The sequence below is a fragment of the Halichoerus grypus genome, chromosome 4, assembly GCF_964656455.1.
Source record: "Halichoerus grypus chromosome 4, mHalGry1.hap1.1, whole genome shotgun sequence".
Classification (NCBI taxonomy): domain Eukaryota; kingdom Metazoa; phylum Chordata; class Mammalia; order Carnivora; family Phocidae; genus Halichoerus; species Halichoerus grypus.
In genome coordinates, this window is record NC_135715.1 from 2,503,543 (window position 1) to 2,528,742 (window position 25,200).

General features: G+C 50.0%; 1 protein-coding gene across 3 annotated transcripts in view; it reads left to right on the forward strand.

Annotated features, from left to right (window-relative positions):
- Positions 1–864: 864 nt before the first annotated feature.
- The window catches only part of CARS2 (cysteinyl-tRNA synthetase 2, mitochondrial), a 44,702-nt gene continuing 20,366 nt past the window's right edge, over positions 865–25,200 (forward strand). The window contains exons 1-7 of one of the 3 annotated variants that reach the window (XM_036077111.2): positions 868–1,141; positions 1,442–1,492; positions 4,758–4,875; positions 13,177–13,248; positions 13,347–13,452; positions 15,630–15,713; positions 18,008–18,137. In XM_036077111.2, the coding sequence (XP_035933004.1) occupies positions 930–1,141; positions 1,442–1,492; positions 4,758–4,875; positions 13,177–13,248; positions 13,347–13,452; positions 15,630–15,713; positions 18,008–18,137 (773 nt within the window). In that variant the 5' untranslated portion in view covers positions 868–929. Of the gene's footprint in view, positions 1,142–1,441; positions 1,493–4,757; positions 4,876–9,349; positions 9,370–13,176; positions 13,249–13,346; positions 13,453–15,629; positions 15,714–18,007; positions 18,138–25,200 lie in introns of those variants that run through there. The other 2 variants (XM_036077112.2, XM_078070078.1) reach the window with 2 other exon arrangements.

Consider the following 25,200-nt stretch of genomic DNA (forward strand, 5'->3'; position numbering starts at 1 on the left):
GTGTGCTGTGTTGGGGTGCAGACGTGCTGTTAGGGTGCAGACATGCTGTGTTAGGGTGCAAGGTGCTGTGTTGGGGTGCAGACGTGCTGTTAGGGTGCAGACATGCTGTGTTAGGGTGCAAGGTGCTGTGTTGGGGTGCAGACGTGCTGTGTGCTGTGTTGGGGTGCAGACGTGCTGTGTTCGGGTGCAAGCGTGCTGTGTTGGGGTGCAGACGTGCTGTAGTGGGGTGCAGATGTGCTGCTGGGTTGCGGCTATGCCGCGTGCGCGCAGGGGCGCAAACGTGCTGTGTTGGGGTGCAGACGTGCTTTGTGGGTGCGTTGGGGTGAGACGTGCTTCCCGAGCAGGCAAGGTACCGGAGGCGGGTGCCCGCACCTTGAACTCGGGCAGTTAGCGGCCTCCCGCTCCCCAGCGGGAGGTGGGACCGGCCCCGATTCGTCAGCGTCAGCACAGACACCTGCACGACGGGATCCCAAGAGCAGAAGGGCCCCCTCCTCCCGGCGCGAAGGAGCGCCTCCCTCTACCGCCTAGGGCGCCCTGCCGCGCCCCGCCTCGCCCGCGCCGAACTCTTCCTCGCCCCCAGAGCTGCAACCGGTGCCCTGCAAGCCAGAGGGAGGCGCAGGCCCGGCTACCCGACCGCCTCTTTGGGGGTTGGAGGGACCGAGGCCGATCATCTTCCGGAATGGGCGGGCACGGCCGGATCCCCTTCCGGGTTGGGCGGGGCCTGGGCGTCCGCCGTTCTGGGTTGGACAGAGCATAGGAAGTCCTTTCCGGGTTGGGCGGGGCCTTGTCTGTCATTTATCAGGAGTGGGCGGGACCTGGACGCCCTCTTCCGGGTGGGCGGGTCCGGTGCGAGCCCCCCCCGGAGTGGGCGTGGCGAGCCTCCGCGGCGGCCGCGCGCACCCCTGCTCCGTGCCGCTCGCGGGCCGGCCATGCTGCGGAAGCGCGGGGCGGCTGTGGGCCCCCGGCTCCTGCGGGCCGCTCTGGGCCTGGGCGCCCGGCTCGGGCCGGCGCGGGCGGCGTCGGGCGTGCGCGGGCAGGGCTGGGTGCAGCCGGCGGGCCACGACACGGGCGTCAAGGTGTACAACAGCCTCACCCGGAGGAAAGACCCCTTGATCGTGGGCAGCGCGGACGCCGCCTCCTGGTAGCCGCCCAGGATTGGGGGAGCGGGGTGCTGGGGACGTGGGGCGGGAAGGACGGTACACCCAGCGCTGCGCTGAAAGGTTCTCAGGTGGGGAGCATTTAGTAAGTACAAAATCCATGGAAGCACAATTGGAGATACTGGTGTAGTCCCGGGTACTTGGCTGGCTTTGGCTACGAATTCCCCAAAAGTGGTTACTTAACAGTTTTTAAAAGAGCATGGTTATATGATAACCGTAACAGAGAATGTGGTGTCCTTTCTTGCAAACATGTTTCACATGGTGGATTTTAACTTTGTTCCTAGGTATAGCTGTGGACCAACTGTCTATGATCATGCACACCTTGGCCATGCTTGGTGAGTGTTCTGAATTTGATTTTTCACACTTCTAGGGACCGTTTATTTTGGAAAGAAAGAGCCTTTTGCAGGTTTTTCCCATCTCTCAAGGGCAACTTAAGAATACTGAATAGCAAAAAAAAAAAAAAAAAAGAGAGAGAGAGAGAGAATACTGAATAGCTAACTATATTCCAGGTATTGTGGGAGGCACACCTGTTGTCTCATTTGGTTCTCATAGTAAATTCTAAGCACTTCTACCCATTTCACAGGGAGGCAGTGAGGAGCAGTGATAAATGACCTGTTTTGGAATTGGATGCTTCTTGGTGGGTTTTAGTGAGATCAGGTCAGGAGTCAGCAGTGAGAAGTTATTTCTGGCCCCTACTGCTTATTTTCTTTCCAATTTTGGACAAGCCCTTTTATTACTTTGAGTCCTGGTTTCTTCATCGTTGAGATGGGGATGATAATAGTATTCATCTGTCTGAATCTTCACAACTTTATGAAGCACCGCGCATAAAGTGCAGCGTACACAGTGCCCGAGGTGCGCTGTGGTGGGGGCTGAGCAGTTTTGGGGATAAGTAACTTGCCCGAGGCCACACATTCTGGAAGCAGCGGAGGCTGGTGTGTCTGATCTCCCTGGGGCTTCCTTTCTCAACCTCTTAACCCTCCGCTGCACTGCACCCCATCTTTGTCAGAATTACACTTTTCCTAGCGCTTTGTATGTTCTCTTGTTCCTTTTTTAAGCTTGTTATGTTTCAGACTTAGACTAAAAGGGAAAAGCTACCTTAACTCATTACACTTTTTACAAAATCCTGCATCACCCAGGGAGGCTGGAGTGTTTTTTGTGTTTTGTTAAAACAGAATCAGTGGCTAACTTACTATTAATTTTAAGAAGGATATTTTGACCTCTTTATTGAAGTATAAAATATGTTGGGGAAGGATTGCAAAGACAGAAATCGCAGTCTTTTATAGAGCCAAGTGGATACAATCTGTGAGGGCAGATGGGGTTGGTTTGCGCTGAGCAGTCAGGTGACGCGTCAGGCCCATCCCCCTCCGGAGATGGAGCATTACCTTCCTTGATGGCTTCATTCCAAAGAGATGGCTCCCGGGTCCTTGAAACTTTCCAGAGTTGTGGGACTCAGGAGAGGCTTCCTTAGCCATTAAAACCATTTACGTACATTTTAGAAGGACAGCAATTTCTGAAAGAAGGGGGCCGGGGCGGAGGGGGGAGGGTGTTTCCTTATTTTCAGCTAGGAGAATCAAGCCTCTGGTTATAATTTGTATTTGCCCTTACAAATACAGAAAAGAGGGGCGCCTGGGTGGCTCAGTCGTTAAGCGTCTGCCTTCGGCTCAGGTCATGATCCCAGGGTCCTGGGATCGAGCCCCGCATCGGGCTCCTTGCTCCGCGGGAAGCCTGCTTCTCCCTCTCCCACTCCCCCTGCTTGTGTTCCCTCTCTCGCTGTGTCTCTCTCTGTCAAATAAATAAATAAAATCTAAAAAAAAAAAAATACAGAAAAGAGTACAAATGTTAAGGGTACAGCTGAGTGAATGTTCACGGGTCTTAGGCAGAGACACCTTACCATCACCCCAGAAGCCTGAGCATCCCCTTCATCACTGTGGTCCCCCACCCTCTCGAGGATAACCGGTTATCCTCTATGGAAGATAGACTGTGAGATAGAACCCATTCCTCAAGAGTCATTCAGGATGCTCCTGAGTGGTGGGAAACCCGAGAACTTCAAGATGCTGAAGAAGCTGTGAGGTCTTAGGGGCAGGGATGGTCAAGCATGGCTCCCATAGCTCCTAAAGTAAAGGTCCAAATCCTAAGGACGTCTCTGCAGTTCTGGAAGTCTGTCCCGACGTACTGTCCAGGTTCATGTCTCCCCACTCGCCTCCCAGGTAGCACACCTCTATTTTAAAAAGGCAGGTACTTGGGGTGCCTGGCTGGTTCAGTCGGTAGAGCACGGGACTCAACCTCAGGGTCATGAGTTCAAGCCCCACCCTGGGCATAGAGCTTACTAAAAAAAAAAAAAGAAAGACACTTAACAGACACAGCACTTTTTCTGTTCTAAATGCTTTACAAACACCAGCCAGTGTGATTCTCCTAAGGACACCGGGTGATGGTGCTGTTTTCCCCCCAGGGGCAGATACAGTGCACGGGGAACCACTCCTGGGGGAGCCGAATGAAGGGCATGGTGATGACCCATGACCGCGGTGACAGAGGCTCATGCCTGTAGGAGTTGGTGCTGCGGGGCATCAGGATCGTGTTCAGCAACCCCGTGGCATAGCAGGATTCTGCCCGATTTATAAATAAGCAGCCTAAGGCTTCAGATGATTAAATATCTCGGCAAGGAGTTTCCGACCTGGCTTGGTCACCGGAGCTGAGTTTGGCGAGGGTAGTGTGGGACGCAGACGGGGTCCAATGACAGGGCTCGTGTTTGAGTTACAGAGGCTGTGTGGGTGACAGGTGAGCGTGAGATTTGCCAACCCTGAGTTTTAAGGTTGCTTTTATGGGAAACCAGATTCTGGACATTTTAAATGGCTCTTGAGCCCTTTTGGTTTTACACATCTGAGCTGCCCCAGTGTGGCATGCTGATAAGCGGGTGGTTTTTTGTTTTGTTTTGTTTTTTTAAGATTTTATTTATTTGAGAGAGAGAGAGCGCGCGTGCACAAGTAGGGGGCAGGGGCAGAGAGAGAGGGAGAAGCAGACTCCCCACTGAGCAGGGAGCCCGATGTGGGACTTGATCCCAGGACCCTGAGATCATGACCTGAGCCAAAGGCAAACGCTTAACCGACTGAGCCACCCAGGCGCCCCAAGCTGGTGTGTTAATATCCCACAACAGTGCGCACGTTTCTCGGGAGTAACGCCATACAGCTTTAACAGCCTCGTCCTTCGTCTGCTGTTCCTTCTGTTTTGCCATAGTGAAACCCTCCAGTTATTCTAGAACATAAACAAGGACGGGAAAAGCTCTCAGTATTTTAACTACCTGGTGAAATTGTATTACCAGTGAATTGTTCTCCAGTTAAATGGTGTGAACTCACGTAACAGCCCCGGCATTAAACATGCTCCCCGTGTGCCTGACATTGAGGTGTTGCCTTTGCTGATTTCTTGTGGGGCCCCGCGTGGGCCAGTCAGCGGAAGGCTTTCCCTCTTCCTAGCTGTGCGGGACCCATCAGCTCCATCACACACCTAAAGTTTGGGGCAGCCTGTTAAGATGCAAGGCATTCCTTTTTAAAGATCCCACTGGGGACTTTGTGCATGAAAGACGCTCTGACATTTCTTTTCTTTCAGCTCGTACGTTAGATTTGATATCATCCGAAGGATCCTTACCAGGGTTTTTGGATGCAACATCATCATGGTGATGGGAATCACAGATGTGGACGATAAAATAATCCACAGAGCCGCCGAGGTAAGTGCAGAGGGTGATGTTGTCCGTACCTGGATCGGTGCTGTGCTGCGCTGAGCCCCTGGCTGCTCGGCAGGTGTGTTCTGCATCTCTCCGTCCACATGCCGCCTGGCGAGAGCGCTCTGACAGGTCATCAGGGGAGTCTCTGCCCTGGTAAAGGAGGCCTCTTTGCTTCTGGGCACCGAAGCCTTTGATGTCCTTGTCCCCTGCTTGAAGTTTGTCCCTTCCTCAGCCCCGCGGCCTCGTGGCCTCCAGGCCTCCCACGCACAGGGAAGGCAAAGGGCCGCTTCTGGGCTAGGGAAACTTAGCTCACGGGAGGTTCAGTTTTCTCATTTGTTTAGTACACGGGGCACTTCTCTTATAACTCATGCATCATTTAGGGGAAGCTTTTTTTTTTTTTAATTTTTTTATTGTTATGTTAATCACCATACATTACATCATTAGTTTTAGATGTAGTGTTCCATGATTCATTGTTTGTGCACAACACCCAGTGCTCCATGCAGAACGTGCCCTCTTTAATACCCATCACCAGGCTAACCCATCCTCCCACCACCCTCCCCTCTAGAACCCTCACTTTGTTTTTCAGAGTCCATTGTCTCTCATGGTTCGTCTCCCCCTCCTATTTCCCCCCCTTCATTCTTCCCTTCCTGCTGTCTTCTTCTTCTTCTTTTTTTTTTTTTTAACATAAATGTATTATTTGTTTCAGAGGTACAGGTCTGTGATTCATCAGTCTTACACAATTCACAGTGCTCACCATAGCACATACCCTCCCAATGTCTATCACCCAGCCACCCCATCCCTCCCACCCCCCACCACTCCAGCAACCCTCAGTTTGTTTCCTGAGATTAGAATTCCTCATATCAGTGAGGTCATACGATACATGTCTTTCTCTGTTTGACTTATTTCGCTCAGCATAACACCCTCCAGTTTCATCCACGTCGTTGCAAATGGCAAGATCTCATTCCTTTTGATGGCTGCATAATATTCCATTGTATATATATATACCACATCTTCTTTATCCATTCATCTGTCGATGGACATCTTGGCTCTTTCCACAGTTTGGCTATTGTGGACATTGCTGCTATAAACATTGGGGTGCACGTACCCCTTCGGATCCCTACATTTGTATCTTTGGGGTAAATACCCAGTAGTGCAATTGCTGGATTGTGTGGTAGCTCTATTTTCAACTTTTTGAGGAACCTCCATACTGTTTTCCAGAGTGGCTGCACCAGCTTGCATTCCCACCAATAGTGTAGGAGGGTTTAGGGGAAGCTTTTGGGGGAAAGTTTTAACTGAGGGGTTAAGTTAAATATAGATAAATTTTTAAGTCTATTTTCTGGTTTTTATAATTAGCAACTTTAACAATTATCTCTAAGGATCTGCAGATAATTGTTAAATGATCCAATCTATGCAAAAACCTACATCGAGTGCTTTATATTCCCGTTATTTTAGAAGATGTATGTACTAAAAACTGTGTATACTATTTTTTTTTAGGAACCAGTCTACACTTTATAATGTTTTATAGTCTGCTTTTTCCATTTAGTATATTTTGAGTACTTTTTTCATGTTCTTAAATATTCTTGAACGTTTTTAAATAGCCGTATAGCATTTCATCGCATGGAAATACTCTCATTTACCATTCTTGTTTTAGGACTCTTGAATTACTTCCATATTCTGCTTTCTCTCAGATTTATTTTCTAGAAGCCATGTGTCCCTGTTTCCTACCAATTTGCCTTTTTTTTTTTTTTTGTAAAGTTTTACTTATTTAAGTAATCTCTGCACCTGACCTGGGGCTCGAACTCAACGACCCTGAGATCAAGCATCGCACGCTCCCCCAACCAAGCCAGCCAGGCATCCCCTAATTTACCTTTTTAACAACTAGATAGCATTCGGCATGGGGACTGTTCAGCAGTTTCCCATCATTGGCTGTGTTGTTTATAGCTGTTAAAAATAGGGCTACTGTGAATATCTTTTTTTTCATTCTGTCTTGTTTCGCTAAATACTTTTCCCAAAGTGGAGTCACTGGTTCAAGGAGGAATGGTTTTTTTAATAAGGTTTTTCTTCTTAGAGTTGGGTGGTTTAGAGAGTGCTTACTGGTGGCGCCCAAACCCAGTGGGGTGTCCCGGGTCTGTCTTGTCCAAATAGCTGAGCCAGGACGTCATGCTCCCTTAGAGTAGACTCGATTTCCACTTCCAGAACTGTCCTGAGCACGCATCGAACCGTCCGGGGTCAGGCCTGTGCCTGGCTTTGTGCCAAGAAAGGTGAGGAAGACCAGTCTTGGCCTCATGGAGCTTGCATCTGGGGAGGCAAAAGACCCCACAGAGAGATGCTCTGTGTGCGACATAGTTCATTTTATAAGCCCAGCTAGGGACGTGCAAGGAAGACCGTCACACCTCCGTGGAATGCAGAAGTGATTCACTGGAGGAGGTTAGCCCCGAATTAGCATTAGTAGAGGATGGGTGGTGAGGAGTCAGGGCAGGAAGGACATCTGGGCAGAGGGCAAGCGAGGAGGGGCCGAAAGGCTGCGTGGAGGCCTGCGAGGGAACCCGCCGTCCTGCTCTCGTGGCCCGTGGGCGGACTGGCAGGTGAGGCTGGAGAGGTGGGGGCAGCCGGGCCTGGAGGACCTACTGGGGACTTGCACTTTGTCCGGTAGACTCTTGGGGTGCTCTAGCCAGGCTCAGCTCCATCCAGTGGAGACCACTCGGTGGTGGGGAGGACACAGCCAGAGATGGGCCCACAGACAGGGTTGGTGGGAGCTTCGCCCCGGCGAGCAGAGTGAGTGTGACGTACCTAAAGAAACGCAGACCTGGATACAGAAATCTGGAGCTCGGTCAGCTCAGGGCCTTGGTATCATAGAGATACGTGTGGACTTTACCCCAGTTCCAGGCACAGAGCGCCTGAAACCCACAGAATCTAGTGAGGGAGAGCATCTTCTGTATGCTGATGAGATCACAGCTGGGCCCCTGGAGGGCTTCAGGACGGGGGCTGGGGTCCCAGAGACCCAGCCATGGCGAGAGCTGGGACCTTTCACCCCCCACCCCTGGCGTGGTGCTGATTGCCAGTGGCCAGGGATTTAATCACCTGTCCCAAGTCGTGAAGCCTCCACAAACACCCCCAAAATGAGGGGGCTCAGCGCTTCGGGCTGGTGAGCACAGGTGGGCGCTGGGAGGGCGGTGTCGGAGAGCCTGGGAGCCCCGCCCCTCGCCCTATGCTGCTCCTGAGTTGTGTCCTTTATCATAAACTAGGGTTGGTAAGTGGACTGCTTTCCTGGGTTTTGTGACTCAGATCAAACCCCCAAATTTAGACTCCATGGCAGGAGTTCAAGTGGCCAGGGCACCCATGGTGGCTGGTGTCTGAAGGGGGCAGTCCCACGGGGTCTGCGCTGAGCCGGGGAGTTTGTGTCAGAATAGGGTTGAATCGTGGACAACCAGCTGCAGCCGGAGAACTGGAGAAGTGGCTAGAGTTGGAAAAGGTGCCGCGCATTTGGCTGGAAGCAAAGGGTGGGCAGGCTAGCACTTGGGGTTCATCACCGTCCCTGCTGCTCTCTGTCTCTGCCCCTGGGGTCAGGTGTCCCCTGGTCTAGCCAAGGCCCTGGGGGCAAGGTGAGCTGTCCCTTTGTGGGGAGCTGCAAGTGAGGGGACAGCAGGGGGCAAGGGGTCCCCAGGCAGGTGGTGCTTGTGTTAGATGGCAGACCCACAGGATCCTGCGTGTGGAGCGCGGGAGGAGGGGGCCCGAGTTTGGAGTGGTTCGTCCAGGGCTGTCTGACTTCAGCGTGAGCTCAGCCACTCACCAGCGGCGCAGCCTTTGGATTCTAGAGTGAAGCTTCTGAGCAAATGGGAGGAAGAAAGGAGCGTCCTCTGATCCATGGGTAGGACGGACGGGGGAGAGGCAGAGGCAGGGGCTGTGCTGTTTTCTGGGAGGTGCTGGGATGGTCCCTGCGGGGGGCCTTGAGGAGGGGTCCGGAGCCATTGCTGGGAGGGAAGGCTGACCCCAGGGGTGCTGAGCAGGAAGGCCTGCTGGACGGGGCCCTCACTGGCTGCAGGCAGGGTGCAGCTGGTAACAAGCAAGCCGTGGTCTCTGGCCCGGTGAGCGCGGGGTGGGAAGGGACACCGCCGCGGGAGGTGTTGGTTATGGAGGAAGGTGACCCAGGTGAGTGTTTCATCTGTCCTCAGTCCTCCCCCTCAGCGGGGATCCGAGACCACGCACCTGGGTCCCTGCACTTGATGAATCGGGCTCTGCTGTGAATCTTCAGACTCGGAGGTGGACCTGTGAGCTGCAAGGCCTGCTGGGAGGCTGGAGGCACGGCTGGTGGGAAAGGAAGGGGAGGGGCTGAGGGGCTCGGATGCGGGTGAGGATGGGGGGCGGACTTCAGGAGGGAGGGGTGGCGGCACAGGGTAAATGCAGCGAGAATGAAGTTACTGAGAGGATTTCACAGATGCCGCGAGGAGGCAGAGCTTGTTACTTTTAAGAATTGTATTATACTTAGCCTACGAACAGGTTGGTAGAATTAGCTGAAAGATTCTGTATGTAGAGAGCGTTTAATTTTTGACACCTGAGAATTTCCCTCCTTGTCACATGGCAGGATGCTAACATGGCACTGAATAGTTGTTCTCGCAATATCTCTTTAAGATGATGAAGCATGCATCTGAAACATGGTTATGAAAGCATCTGTTTGTTTCTTAGTATCTGGCAAAAAGGCTATTTTTTATCTAATGCAACCTATTAAAGTGATGGCGATGCTCTTCATGCCGTCTGCTTCAGCACTTGCTTGTACGTACGGTATTTTATATTATAATATTACACTTTTCTGGATCTCTCCCTGGACTTTGATGTTCGGCACAGTGTTACAGTTTGTCAGGGATAAAAACGGCGGGGGGATTTCCGGGGCGAGCCTACGAGAGGCGTGGTACATGGGCATCGTCGCATTTTGTAGGAAAAATTGGGATGAATGTGTCAGAGTGACACATTCAGGCCGAAGGTATTCTTTCTCTGCTGCTGGTCACTGGCCCCTGTTGCCTTCTTTGCGGGAGGGAGGCTGGACGCTGCGGCTGAGTGCCGAGGGCCCGGCCGGGGGGCCCTTGCTGCGGGCGAGGCAGCTTGAGATGGTTTGTGATGGTCGGGGCGGACGGACAGTGACTGAGATCGAAGACTGAGACCGCATTTCAGCTCCCGCCTCGTGCGGTTTGTTTTTCGGAGAGTGAGAGCCGCGCTGTCCAGATGCATGGTGTGACCCGCTGCCGAAAGAGTAAGTTTAAAAGGTTTCATTTTAGTGGGGCGCCTGGGTGGCTCAGTCATTAAGCGTCTGCCTTCAGCTCAGGTCATGATCCCAGGGTCCTGGGATCGAGCTCCGCATCGGGCTCTCTGCTCTGCGGGAGGCCTGCTTCTCTCTCTCCCACTCCCCCTGCTTGTGTTCCCTCTCTCGCTGTGTCTCTCTCTGTCAAATAAATAAATTAAAAAAATAAATAAATAAATAAAAGGTTTCATTTTAGAATATGATTCCACTCCTCCGTGCAAGGCCAGCAGTAGATTGGCATCCCACTTACAATTCACTGCCCCTCAGTGTTTCCAAACCACGGCCGCTGGGCTTGCGCGTGTGAGCTGGAGAAGCCGCCTGTGAAGCCGGGCTTGCGTGTTTGGGCAGCATGGTACTTGCTAGGTCATTCAGAGGAGTGTGTGTGCGCGTTCCTAATACTCCCTTTCAGAACCAGAGACGTGGATTCTAGAGTTCATATGCGGCCAGGAAAAGTCTGTAAAAGAGTATTGGGGCGCCTGGGTGGCTCAGTTGGTTAAACATCTGCCTTCGGCTCAGATCATGATCCCAGGGTCCTGGGATCGAGTCCCACATTGGGCTCCCTGCTCAGCCGGAAAGCTGGTTCTCCCTCTGCCTCTCCCCCCTCCCCTCCCCCGCTCGTGTGCTCTCTTTCTTGCTCTCTCTCTGACAAATAAGTAAAATTTTTTTTTTTAAAGAAGAGTATTAAGGAGGGAATAGTCCTACCTAATATTAAAACATTTTTAAAGCTATAGGAAATTTTTTTTCATATATTCTTTCTTTTTTTTGGCGCAGCTTTGAGGTTGACCAGACCTACAATAAATTGCACCGAGTACTACGAGGTGTACAGCATGATAAAATCTGTGAACCCATCACCAGTGTCAGGATGAGCATCTCCATCCATCGCCCCGAAAGCTTCCTCTGCCCCTTGTCATCCTTCCCTCTTTGCTGCCCTGCCCCCAAGCTTTCACCAGTCTACTTTCTGTCACCGTGAAGGTTGTAGACATTACACGTTGTATGGATACGTCGTACAGACGGCATGAACAGACAGATAATGGGACACACTAGAAAGCCAGAAATAGACACAGTAGATAATGGAAATTTGTGATAAAGATGGCATTTCAAATCATTGGGGAAGAGAGGAATTATCCGGTAAAAGATGTTGACAGTTAGGTAAGCATCTGGGGGAAAAAAACCCAGGAGGGGTGGTGGATCTAACAACCAGATCCGGGGCAGATCGGAGCCTAATGTAAAAGAAATGGAACCACGAATTACTGAAAGAACCTTGGGGCACTTTTGATAGCCTCATACTGGGAAGGCTCTCCTAAATTTGTTTCCATACCCAGGAGCCATTTGGGGAAAAAGATTTGAGAAATACAAAAGATGGCTAAATATAGAAATGACATTTTCTATAGGACAAAAACTAACCATAAAGTTGAAAGACTGTGACAGTAATTGAAATTCACATCAGAGATAAAAGGCTAATTTCTTTCATGTAAAACTACTTCGTACCAATGGACAAGAAGAGCTCTACAAGTCAGTGGAGAAATGGGTGTGGTGATTACAGACTGTTAATATACATGGCTCTAAACCCGTGAGAGATGTTCAGCTCCTTCAGAAGAGAGAAGTACACGTTAAACTTACAGCGAGAAAGCGTGTGTTAGCAGTCATGTTGCCGATGTCCAGAAGTGTGCCCCCCACCCCCGTGCGGTCGGGGCTCGGTCAGGTTCAGGCCAGCGCACTCTCCGCCGGGGCGACAGGTAGCCAGCCAGGGCGTGTGCACCTGCCCTCCGACCAGCGGTCTGGCGTCTGGATCCGGACTCAGGAATGGCCCGGCCCGTTGTCACAGCAGAAGAGGGCGTGAGGAGGGGGCCCGGGGAGCAGCTCCTGGTACGCCGGCCGGGCCGGCCAGCAGGACGGGGGTGGTAGTGGAGGGAGCCAGCTGCAGGCCGTGTGTGCGGGGCACTGCGTTTCAGGAGGGAATGCAGATCCGTGTGTCTGGGGGCCGGGTGTCCTGTGTCTAAGAGGCGTGAACACAGCGTCGTCCATTCACGCGGTCGTCTTTCCGAGATGCACACGGATCCTCGTAGCAATCTTGGGGGTCGATAGGTGGGACCTCTCCATGTTGCAAGAAAGCCCCAGGCACAGAGGCTCACGCCTTGCCCACGGCCACACAGCTGAAGAGTCACTTTGTTCACCAGATTGATTTGTTCAGTAAATGCCCGGTGGTCGCCGTTTCTGGGATGATTGCCTTTCTGGGGCCCCGGGCGGGGAAGAGCGTGGCCGCGAAGTGGGGCTGGCGGGGGCCTCTCGCTGAGAAGGGGGAGTCTTGCCGCGCTGGAGCTGCGGTGTGTCGGCGTGGGGCGGGGCCCTGGTTCCGGGGCCGCAGGGGCGGGGGCTGCAGTCGCGGGCCCTTCGCAAGCTCCACGGGGTCCCATACCTGTCCTTCTTTTGTTCTTGGAACGTTTTTTTCTGCTGAAAAGTAAAAAATGCTTCGGGGAGCCTGGTTTTGTGCGCCAGTGCCCTCAGCCCCTGGGGCTGCAGGAGCGTGCCTCCGGATGCGCCGCGCTCGGAATGTGACATCTGTCTCCGGGGGCTGCTGGGCCCCTGCGTCCCCCCCAGCCCTGCCACCTGCCCACTGTTTGTTTGCACCTGCTCTGCTGCTTTCCGAACACTTCTTAGAGTTCCTCGTCCATGTGCTTTTGACGGGTTTTCTTGCCCCCGCCCCCCCGAAGGGAAGGGATAAGAGAGAAACCCAAGTTTCTGGTTATGATGTAGACTAGATTGAGCTAGCCTGCCCTTGCCCTAGAAAAGCGAGGCTTTTTCGTGTGTTTTGGGGTTTTGTTTTGAATTACGTAACAGAAATCGTGACATTGTTTATTCCTTTTTTCCCCTCTAACCAGAAAACGGGGTCAGTCAGCCTTTGTGACTAGCTAAGTTACTAGAATGAGTTTGGGAGCTAAAACCAAAGGCCCTTCTGCGAGGCCGGCCGCGGGGGCCCGACCTGCTGACCGGCTCGCCTCGTCTTTCTGCAGATGAACGTGTCACCTGCCTCTCTCGCCAGTCTGTATGAAGAGGATTTTAAACAAGACATGGCAGCCTTGAAGGTGAAGGGCGTCGCTGGGTTTCCTCGCCGCGAGGGGGGCGTGTGACCGACCGACGCCTTTCACCCGTGGAAGGTCATCTCTCCTCTGCTTTCCGTCAGGTTCTCCCCGCGACTGTGTACTTGAGGGTAACTGAAAATATTCCTCAGATCATTTCTTTCATCCAAGGAATCATTGCTAACGGGCACGCTTATCCGACAGCACAAGGTAGGGCTTGTGTTACTTAACTGATCGTTGGGTAAATACCAGTGGGACCTTGAGAAACTGGACGCGTGTTTGCGAGTTGTTGGAGTTGCCGAGTGGCTTACTGTCTTCTCTGGTTCACTGTGTTATCCAACCGAGGTGCCAGACCGTTCCCTAACGCGTCTGGTCCTCCCGCGTCCCCCCGCCCCGGGTCTCCTGCTGGCCGCCCCCTGCCTGGGGTGGGCCTGATCGCGTCCTTCTGGCACACCTCACTGCTGCTGGCCTGGGAGCCACTGCTTTTTGCCTGGCGTTGGCTGCCGCTGGGGTCCCCGTGGTCCTCAGCCGCGCCTCCCCCTTTCCAGCCCTTTCCGCCCAAGTCCCACCCGTCCTCACAGTCCGACCGAGCTCTCTCCCTCCCGGGACGTTTCTTCTCCACTCGGGGCTGCAAGCGGACTTCCAGCCCAGCTCTGTGCCTGGGCTGTGCCCACTGGCCGCCGGGCACGTACCGCCCTCGCTTGCTGTTCATGCTCTCGTATTCTGTCCCTTCTGAGATCGTAAAAACTGCTCGTTTTTGGTGAATGACCCACTAGCATGCCCAGCCCAGACTTGGGATGTGTGCATCTTGTAATGCTTGTTCGTGTCAACAGCAGAGTATGAAGCGTGCAAGCAGACACTGTTTCTGCGGGTTACGGACTGTAAGCCCCTTCTTTCAGGGGTCCCACCTGCGCGCCTAGATCCCTGCGAGGGGCCCCGGGTCCCCAGGAATGGGCGCTGCCTTTCTCAGTCACCTGTGCACACACCAGAGTTTGCAGCTTTCTTACTTTACCGTATTTGCTATATTTAGATTTTGTCTCCAAGAGAAACTTGTTTTTAAGGGGCCTGGGTGACTGAACTGGAGTTTTCTCCGGAAAATACAGGCGTTGTTGTCCTGCTGCCGTGAGACATGAAATGAGACAAGCAGCCCAGAGTGAGACTCATGGAGGCAGAGGGCCAAACGCGCCTTAGCAATAGATGCCCCTGGTCTGTTGCTTTATGACAGTGCTTTATTGTAAGCTTTTAATAGTGATAATGTAAATACAATGAAAATAAGTTGACATTAACGCAGACTCCATTAATTTGGGCTTTGTGACAATTCCATAAAAGCTTGGCTGTGATTTAAATTTTGAACTCTTGGGGTGCCTGGGTGGCTCAGTTGGTTAAGCGTCTGCCTTCGGCTCAGGTCATGATCCCAGGGTCCTGGGATCGAGTCCCGCATCGGGCTCCCTGCTCAGCGGGGAGCCTGCTTCTCCCTCTCCCTGTGTCACTCCCCCTGCTTCTTCTCGCGCTCTAAATAAATAATAAAAATCTTTAAAAAAAAATGAATTTTCAACTCTGTGAAGGAACTGTTTTTGTTCAGCGAACTGATAACATGAACACAGGTATGGAGAAATGTCTCCTCCATGAAAGACAAGGCATTTCCAGATTGCTGCTTATGTCCTGACTTCCTGGACGGCTGCTCGCACAGTGGCCCCCTGGCTCTTCCCCAAGCATACCTGGAGCTTGCGTGTGAGCCCTGAGTTGGGGTCCTCCCCACCCGGGTCAGGATCCGGCTCTGATGGCCCAGTCCTGGGACACAGCCCTGGGGGGGGCTCCTGCTCCAACACCTCCTTCCCCCTCCTCGGTCAGGGTGCTTGAGTGTGGAGGTGTCTGGGCTCTGAGCAGATTTTCTGGGTGAGACCGGGTTTCTCTGTCAGCTGGTACGTAGCGTAAAGCGCAGAGCTAGACGCAGGCACGTGGTGACGCTTTTCCTTCTCGCTAGAAGGAACCATCTCAACATTTGACGCCGATCTTACACTTGGGTTTTCATTTCCACCTCTGGACATTCGTGACGTGTCCAGATGCGTGCTCTTATAAAACAGCGGTGCTGGTGTTCATTCTGATTTAGAGATGGAGCAAAGGGGCCACGTGAAGGCCAGATGCCATGTTCTGTGTTTAAATGCTAATTACTCGTTAGCTACTATGCTTAGATAGACGCTGATGTTTAAGGTTCAGAAATGATGGATTCTTTTTAATTTTCAGTAATTGTTCATACTCTTTTTTGAACTGATTTTTTTTTTTATTATTTAAATTTTCCTTGTTAACATACAGTGCAGTGTTGGTTTCTGGAGTAGAATTCGGTGATTCAGAGAAATGATGACTTCTTCATTACCTTTATAAAACAGGCAACGTCTACTTTGACCTGCAGTCGAGAGGAGACAAGTACGGCAAGCTGGTCAGCGTGGTCCCCGGTCCCGTCAGAGAGCCAGGTGGGTGGACCCCAGCCTCCCACGTCGGGGTCTGGGGGCCGAAGCGCAGGCTGGGCCTCTCAGACCCAGTGATGGCGCCCGACCGTCCGTCCCAGCAGTGTTTTAAATGTAACTCATTGTTCAAAGAGAGGGAACTTTGGAGTGTGAAGTCCCTCGGCAGGTTGTGAATCTCCTCCCACCTGCCGGGTCCTTGGCTCTTCTCCAGGGGGAGGGCACGGTCGCCTGGCCACAGGCTTCCCACGGGAGCACACAGTCGTGCTGTCGCGTTTTAACGCTCTCTGCCATCTGGCTGTCGTACTCAGTTCCATCTATAGTTTGCCGTATAGTAAGTCCCCGTAGGTATTTTACCATGTATTACATTCCTGGTGTATTTTAATTTATTCCTCCACTCTGTTCTGTTCCAATGATTGTTAGATTGAAGTCATTTTTATGGAGAAGTATGTACATAGAAGTAAATGGAAAATAATTTTTAAAAATTTAAAATTAAAAATAATTTCAAATTTAAAAAAATACTATTGAAGAGAACCAAATAAAGACAAGCAAAAACCCCAAAGACAAATTGTCCAAGTAATTTCTGTCTTTAACCATTATCCTCTGCTCTATAAATGATGCCATTTGTTTTTTCATTTTTTATTTTTTCAAGATTTTACTTATTTGACCGAGAGCGAGAGAGAGCTCAAGTGGGGGGAGGAGTGGAGGGAGAAGCAGGTTCCCTACTGAGCAGGGAGCCCGATGTGGGACTCGATCCCAGGACCCTGGGATCATGACCTGAGCTGAAGGTAGACGCTTAACCGACTGAGCCGCCAGGTGCCCCAGCGATGCCATTTACATTTAATTACTAACAGTATTGTTTCACGCCTCAGAAATGGTGTTTGTTACTCTTACTCATGAGTATCCCGCTCCCTCCTGAAGGACCAGAACCGAGCGCCGCTAGACGGTGCACACGTGTGGATTTGCCGCTGTGCCCTAGGGAAGCAGAGGACGTGTTTCTGAGACACACGTCCTAGCATCAGCGATGCTTTTGTGTTTTAATAGACTTTAGGGGCGCCTGGGGGGCGCAGTCGGTTAAGCACCTGACTCTTGGTTTCGGCTCAGGTCATGATCTCAGGGTCGTGGGATCAAGCCCCGCGTTGGACTCCATGCTCAGCAGGGAGGCTGCTTGAGTTTCTCTCTCTCTCCCCTTCCCCCGACTCCCCCCCCCCAAATAAATAAATCTTTAAAAGACAATAGACTTTATTTTAGGGCGCTTCTAGGTTCACAGCAAAGTTGAGGGTTAGGAGTGGGGGTGTCCCACGTCCCCCCGACCCTGCTCACACACAGCCTTCCTGTTACGAACATCACCAGAATGGGACGTCTGTCACGGCGGATGTACCTGTATGGACACGTCACCCCGAGTCCGTGGTGTCTGGGAGGGTTCGCGCTTGGTGCTGTGTATTCTTGGGCTGGATAAATGTGTGACGACACGTGTCACAGAACCGCTTCACGGCCCTCAGCCCTCCCTGTGCTCCAGCTGCTCAAACTCCTCCCTCCTCACCCCGGCAACCCATGATCTCTTACTGTCTGCATAGTTTTGCCTTTTCTAGAATGCCATAAAGTGAGAGCGTACACTCGGTGGCCTTTTCAGACTGGCTTTCTTCACTGAATACACATTTAGGTGAAAGTGTGCGTTTAAGCCACCAGGTCCCATGGGGACCCAGGCAAGGGCAGAGCCCCTTGGGGACCGGGGACACAGCCACCCTCCGTGTCTCTATGGCTTGATAGCCCTTTCCTTCCGGTGCTGAGTGACACTCCCTTGTCCGATGCGGCACGGTTGGCGTATCCACTCACGTCAGGACATCGTGGCCGCACCAAGTTTTGGAGCAGAGAGAGCCCAGTACCGGCTCGTATGACCGTGGACCGTCCCCTCACCCTCCTCTTCTGGGTTCTCTTGCTCCTCCAGTGTCATTGGTACTCTGTGTAGTTGTCTTTTTGGGGGAGAAGGTGCTCTGAAACTCACGTGCTGGCACACCTAGCTTTCTCAGGAGGGGAATAAGGAAGGCAGACAGCTCAGCTCATGCGTCCCTAGGAAGAAGCATCAGCGTTCACGGTGCGGAATCTCGGCTCTTCTGCTCGCTGAAACTGGCCTCACCGTGTTTTAGATAAAGGTGTTGGGTGGTCCTTCCGGCCGTCACGAGGGGAGAAGAGGAGCGTGAGGTCACGTGCTGGAAGGAGCAGCATCTTTGGGGTGTCATGGCCATGCTGTGTGGGTCTGCCTTTTAGATTCTCGCCCCTGATCGATCATTTGCTGTTGGCAGTTGATTCCGACAAGCGGCACGCCAGCGACTTTGCCCTGTGGAAGGCAGCCAAACCCCAGGAGGTGTTTTGGGACTCTCCTTGGGGAAAGGGAAGACCTGGCTGGCACATCGAATGTTCCACCATCTCAAGGTAAGGTTTTGTGTTCTGTGCAAGCTCGCGCAGTGCCCCACTTGGCCAGCAGAGGGGGTGGGTGTGCGCAGCCGCGCGGCGGGGCTGGGAGGAGGCGCCAGGCTCCCTAGGGAAACCGGACCCTTGCCAAGCAGCTTACCTGTCCACCATCACTGCCTGTCCTTTTTATCTTTTTATTTTTGAAGATTTTATTTATTTATTTGGTAGAGATAGAGGAGCAGGGGGAAGGGGCAGAGGGAGAGGGAGAAGCAGGCTCCCCGCTGAGCAGGGACCCCCCCCCCCAACGTGGGGCTCGATCCCAGGACCCTGGCATCATGACCTGAGCCGAAGGCAGACGCTTAACTGACTGAGCCCCCCAGGCGCCCCTCCCCTCCACCGCCCTGCCTGTCCTTTTTAGTAGAAAGTCCTGCTTTACAGTTCAGTTCTTGATTGTCACAGGACAGTTCATCTGTGCCTCTGTCTTTCCTTGGCGGTGGGTGTAGGGAGAGGCCCCTCGGGGACAGGACCACCTTCCTCTTTTTATTTTATATTAAGTTTTTAATTTTACTTCCAGGGTAGTTAACATAAAGTGTTATAGGGCGCCTGGGGGGGCTCAGTCAGTTAAGCGTCTGCCTTTAGCTCAGGTCCTGATCCTGGGGTCCTGGGATCGAGTCCCGCATCGGGCTCCCTCTCCCTCTGCCGCTCCCCCTGCTTGTGTGCGCTGTCAAATACATAAATAAAATCTTTAAAAAAAAAAATACAGTGTTATATTAGTTTCAGCTGTGCAGTGTAGTGATTCAGCGGTTCTGTACATAGTGCCCATAGTGATGGTGTGCTCTTAATCCTCATACCCTGTGTCCCCCTGCCCCCCACTCTCCTCCCCTTGAGTGATCATCGGTGTGTTTTCTGTACTTAGGTATATGTCTTTCTCTGACTTATTTCGCTCACCATTATGCTCTCTAGATCCATCCATGTTGTTGGAAATGGCAAGATTTCGTTCGTATTTATGGCCGAGTACTATTCCATTTTACATATACTACATCTTCTTTATTCATCTATCAGTGGACACTTGGGCTGCTTCCATAGTTTGGCTATTGTAAATAATGCTGCAATAAACATCAGGGTGCACGTATCCCTTTGAATTAGTGTTTTTGTATTTTGGGTAAATATCCAAAAGTGCAATTGCTGGATTGTAGGGTAGTTCTATTTTTAACTTTTTGAGGAAACTCCATACTGTTTTCCAGAGTGGCTGCACCAGCTTGCATTCCCACCAACAGTGCACAAGGTTCCCCTTTCTCCACATCCTCTCCCAACACTGTTTCTCGTGGTTTTGATTTTAGCCATCTGACAGGTGTGACTTGATTTTGATTTGCATCTCCCTGATGATGAGTGATGTTGAGCATCCTTTCATGTCTATTGGCCATCTCTGTATCTTCTTTGGAGAAATGTCTGTTCATGTCTTCTGCCCATTTTTTAATTGGATTATTTGGTTTTGTGTGTTGAGTTGTATCAGTTCTTTATATATTTTGGATACTAACCATTTGTTGGGCATGTCATTTGCAAATGTCTTCTTCCATTCTGTAGGTTGTCTGTTAGTTTTGTTGATTGTTTCCTTCGCTGTGCAAAAACTTTTTATTTTGTTGAAGTCCCAATAGTTTATTTTTGCTTTTGTTTCTCTTGCTTCAGGAGACAGATCTAGAAAGATGTTGCTGTGGACAATGTCAGAGAAGTTACTGCCTGTGCTCTCTTCTAGGATTTTGATGGATTCCTGTCTCACATTTAGGTCTTTCATCCATTTTGAGTTTATTTTTGTGTATGCTATAAGAAGGTGGTCTGGTTTCCTTCTTTTGCATGTGGCTTGTCCAGTTTTCCCAGCACCATTTGTTGAAGAGACTGTCCTTTTCCCATTGTATATTCTTTCCTGCTTTGTCAGAGATTGACCATATAATTGTGGGTTTATTTCTGGGTTTTCCATTCTGTTCCACTGATCTGTGGTATCTACTTAAGCCAGTTCCATACTGTTTTGATGACTACAAACAATATAACTTGAGTAATATAATTTGAAGTCTGGAATTGTGATCCCTCCAGTTTTGTTTTTCTTTTTCAAGATTACTTTGGTTATTTGGGTCCTTTTGTGGTTCCATACAAATTTTAGGATTCTTTATTCTTTATTGTTATTGTTTATTCTGTGAAAAATGCTATTGGTATTTTGATAGGGATTGCATTAAATGTGTAGGTTGCTTTGGGTAGTGTGGACACTTTAACAATATTTGTTCTTCAGTCCATGAGCATTGAATGTCTTCCATTTCTTTGTGTCATCTTAAATTTCTTACATCAGTGTTTCACAGTTTTCAGAGTACAGGTCTTTTACCTCTTTGGTTAGATTTATTCCTAGGTATCTTATTATTTTTGGTGCAGTTGTAAATGGGATTATTTTCTTAACTTCTCTTTCTGCTGTTTCATTATTAGTGAATAGAAATGCAACAGATTTCTGTACATTGATTTTATACCCTTTGACTTTATTGAATTCATTTATCAGTTTTAACAGTTTTTTTCGTGGAGTCTCTAGGGTTTTCTATATATAATATCATGTCATCTGCAAATAGATATTTGCTCCTTCCTTACCAGTTTGGATGCCTGTTGTTTCTTTATGTTGTCTGATTGCTGAGGCTGAGATTTCCAGTACTGTGTTGAGTAAAAGTGCTGAGAATGAACATCCCTGTCTTGTTCCTGACCTGATGGGGAAAGCTCTCAGTTTTTCCCTACTCAGTATGGTGTTAGCTGTGGATTTTTCATATATGGTCTTTATTATGTTGAGGTATATTTCTTTTAGACCTGCTTTGTTGAGGGTTTTTTATCGTGAATGGGTGTTATACTTTGTCAAAAGCTTTTTCTGCATCTATTGAAATGGTTGTATGGTTTTTATCCTTTCTCTTGTTGATGCGATGTATCATGTTGATTGTTTTGTGAATATTTAAACCACCCTAGCAACCCAGGAATAGATCTCACTTCGTTGTGGTGAATGATTTTTTAAAATATTTTGTTGATTCAGTTTGCTAGTGTTTTGTTGAGGACTTTTGCATCTATATGCGTCAGAGATACTGGTCTGTAGTTCTCTTTTTTAGTGGTGTCTTTGTCTGCTTTTGGTATCGGGGTAATGCTGGCCTCACAGAATGAGTTTGGAGTTCCTCTTCTATTTATTGGAATAGTTTGAGAAGAATATGTATGAACTCTTCTCTAAATGTTTGGTAGAGTTCACCTGTGAAGCCATCTGGTCCTGGACTTTTGTTTTTGTTTTTTTTTGTTTTTTTTAAAGATTTTATTTATTTATTTGACAGAGAGAGACACAGCGAGAGAGAGAGCACAAGCAGGGGCAGTGGGAGAGGGAGAAGCAGGCTTCCCACTGAGCAGGGAGCCCGATGCGGGGCTCAATCCCAGGACCCTGGGATCATGACCTGAGCTGAAGGCAGACGCTTAACGACTGAGCCACCCAGGCGCCCTGGACTTTTGTTTTTTGGGAGTTTTTTTTATTACTTGTTTTGTGGTTATTTTTATAATTCTTCTCTGATCCTTTCTTCTCTTTCTTTCTTTCAAGGTTTGCTGGCTTTCTTTAGTGATATACTTGAATTTCTTTCTTTATTTTTTGCATATCTATTCCTGGTTTTTGATTTGTGGTTACAATTAGGTTTTTATGTAACATCTTCTGCATATAGCAGTCAGTATTAAGTTGCTGATTCCTTAAGCCTGAACCCATTCTTTACTCCTCCCCACGTTTTACCTATATGGTGTCATACTTTACTTCCTTTTATTTTGTGACTCCCTTGACTGATTTTTTACAGATATATTTATTTTTACTGCTTTTGTGTTTCCTCCTTTTCATACTCTTAGTTATGGTCTTTCGTTTCTACTGAGAGAGTCCCCTTTAATATTTTTCTTTTCTTTTCTTTTCTTTTTTAAGATTTTTAAAATTTATTTGTCAGAGAGAGAGAGACAGCACAAGCAGGGGGAGTGGCAGAGGGAGAGGGAGAGGGAGAAGCAGGCTCTCCGAAGAGCAGGGAGCCCGATGTGGGACTCAGTCCCAGGACCCTAGGATCATGACCTGAGCCGAAGGCAGATGCCCAAAGACTGAGCCACCCAGGCATCTCCCCTTTAATATTTCTTACAGGGCTGATTTAGTGGTCATGAACTCCTTTAGTTTTCATTTGTCTGAGAAACTCTATCTCTCCTTATTCTGAATGACAGCCCTGCTGGATAGAGTATTCTTGTCTGCAGGTTGTTTTTTTTTTTTACCTTTCAACACTTTTTTTTTTTTTTTTTTGACAGAGAGAGAGAGAAAGCATGAGCAGGGGAAGTGGCAGAGGGAGAGGGAGAAGCAGGCTCCCCAGTGAGCAGGGAGCCTGATGTGGGACTCAATCCCAGGACCCAGGGATCATGACCTGAGCCAAGGGCAGACGCTTCACCGACTGAGCCACCCAGGCGTCCCTCTTACAGCACTTTGAATATATCATGCCAATCCCTGGCCTGCAAAATTTCTGCTGAAAAATTCACTGATAGCCTTATGGGGTTTCCCTTGTGTGTAACTGTCTTTTCTCTTGCTGCTTTTATTTATTTTAGGGAGAGAGTGTGTGGGGGGGCGGGCAGAGGGAGAGAATCTTCAAGTAGACTCCACACTGAGTGCAGAGCCTGATGTGGGGCCTGATCCCATGACTCTGAGATCATGACCTGAGCTACCCAGGTGCCCCCCACCCCGTTTTTTTCTTTATCACTGTATTTTGCCATTTTATTTACTGTGTGTCTTGGTGTGGACCTCCTTGTGTTGATTTTCTTGGGGGAATCTCTGTGCCTCCTACATCTGGATATCTGTTTCCTTCCCTAGATTCAGGAGGTTTTCGGCTATTATTTCTTCAAATAAATTTTCTGCCCCCTTTTCTCTCTTATTCTGGGATCCCTATAACATGCATGTTGTTATGCTTGATGGAGTCACTGAACTCCCAAAGTCTATTCTCATTTTGCATAATTTTTTTCTCTCACCAGCTCAGCTTAATTACTTTCCATTACTCCATCTTCCAGGTCATTAATTAGCTCTTTTGCTTCCTCTAGCCTGCTATATATTCCATCCAGCGTATTTTTCATATCATTTATTGTGTTCTTCATCTCTCGTTCTTTTTTTATCTCTCTGTTAACAGTCTCACTGATATCCTCCACTCTTTTCTCAAGCCCAGTGAGTATCTTTACAATCATTACTTTAAATTCTCTTATAAGTACTTATGTCTGTTTCGCTTGAGTGTCTTCCTGTGGTTTTGTCCTGTTCTTTCATTTGGGACATACTCCTCTGACTCCTCATTTTGTCTAACTCTTTCTGTTTCTGTGTGTTAGGAAAGTCAGCTATGTCTCTTGCTCTTGAAGGTAGTGGGCAGGTGCAGACTTTTAACAAGGGGCGCTGGCCCATTTCCACAGGGGTGCACAGCTGCTGTGGAGACTGGGTGGCTGGGGCTGCTCCACAGGGTGTGTGGGTCTGGGGTGCAGTTTAACCAGCCACCCCACCAGGATCGAGACCCCACAAAATGCATGTGTTGGGAGATGTGGTGTTGGTGAGCTTTATGCCAGTCTTCTGGGGGAGCGGACCTGCAGCTCTGGGGCTAAGACAGCATGGGCAGGGCGCTTGGTATAAGAAATTGAGATAGTGAGCATCAGTGTGGCACTGGTTCACACAGGTGGCTGTGTGTGCTGAGGAGCAGGGGAGGGAAATGATGCCTTCTAGGTCCTGGAGGTTTCTGGAGGGATCTCCCTGCGATCCCTGCCTCTTCAGGGCTCTTTGTCAGGTGTCTCTTTAAGGGTGGGAACTCAGCTTCCTAACACCCTCCTGGCTCTCCCAGAGCCTAGCCATTGATTTTTAAAATTCCCGCTTTTTGGGGCATCTGGGTGGCTCAATCGGTTGGGCATCTGCCTTCGGCTCGGGCGTCAGGCTCCCCGCTCAGCGGGGAGTCTGCTTCCCCTCTGCCTCTGCCTGCCACTCTGCCTACTTGTGCTCTATCTCTGTGTCAAATAAAATCTTTAAAAAAAAAAAATTCCCGCTTTTGTGTTTTAAACATTTATTTATTTATTTTAGAGAGAAAGAGCGAGTGTGCAGTGGAGAGGGACAGAGGGAGAGGGGGAGAGAGTTCCAAATAGACTCTGCAATGAATGTGGAACCTGACCCAGGCTCGATCCCACGACCCTGAGATCATGACTCAAGCTGGAACCAAGAGTCAGATGCCCAAACGACTGCACCACCCAGGCACCCCTAAAATTCCAGGCTTTTAAGTCCTCCTGGTTGTAAGAACTCATGAAATTCTGCCCCTCTCATTTTCAAAGCCAAATGATACAGGGATTTATCTTCCTCATGTGGGCTCACCGGCATGATAGTCTGTTTCTTGCCCTTCTCCCCGCCACCTCCCTTCCTCACTGTGGGCTCCCTCCAGACTGCAAACAGCCAGGCCCTTTTAGCTCCTGACTGTGTCTTTGCCCTTCCTACCCTCTTTGATGTGGTCTGTTCTCTCCCTTTAGCTGTGGAGTTCGTTCTGCGAGTCTTTGGGTCATTCTATGGATTATTTACATGGATATGAGTATTTTCTAGTTGTATCTGTGGGATGAGGCTAGCTTAGGGTCTTCCTACTCTGCCATCTTCTCAGTCTCTCCCTGAACCACCTTCCTCTTACTTGCTGCTCCCCCAGAGATGGTTGTGGATCAGACCCATCAAGCACCACCCCAGCTTCCACTTTGCTGGCTCCTCAGTCTTCGGTCTGCCCACCTTCCAGCTCTTCTTCCGGAGCAATATCATGCACTGGAGATCCTCCTCTGTAGACTGTTCCTCTGGTACTTCCCATGGTTCTCCTGGTGGCCAGATGCGCCGCTTCTTGTGTGTGCATGTGGTGGGGTACAGGAGACAGCTTACTGCGTGTGCTCTTCTGAACAGGCACGCCTCATGTTACTGTGCTTTGTAGATACTGTGTTTTTGCTGATTGAAGGTCCGTGGCAAGCCCGTGTGGGGCAAGTTGGTTGGCATCAGTAGTATTTGCTCACTTTGTGTCTCTGTGTCATGTGT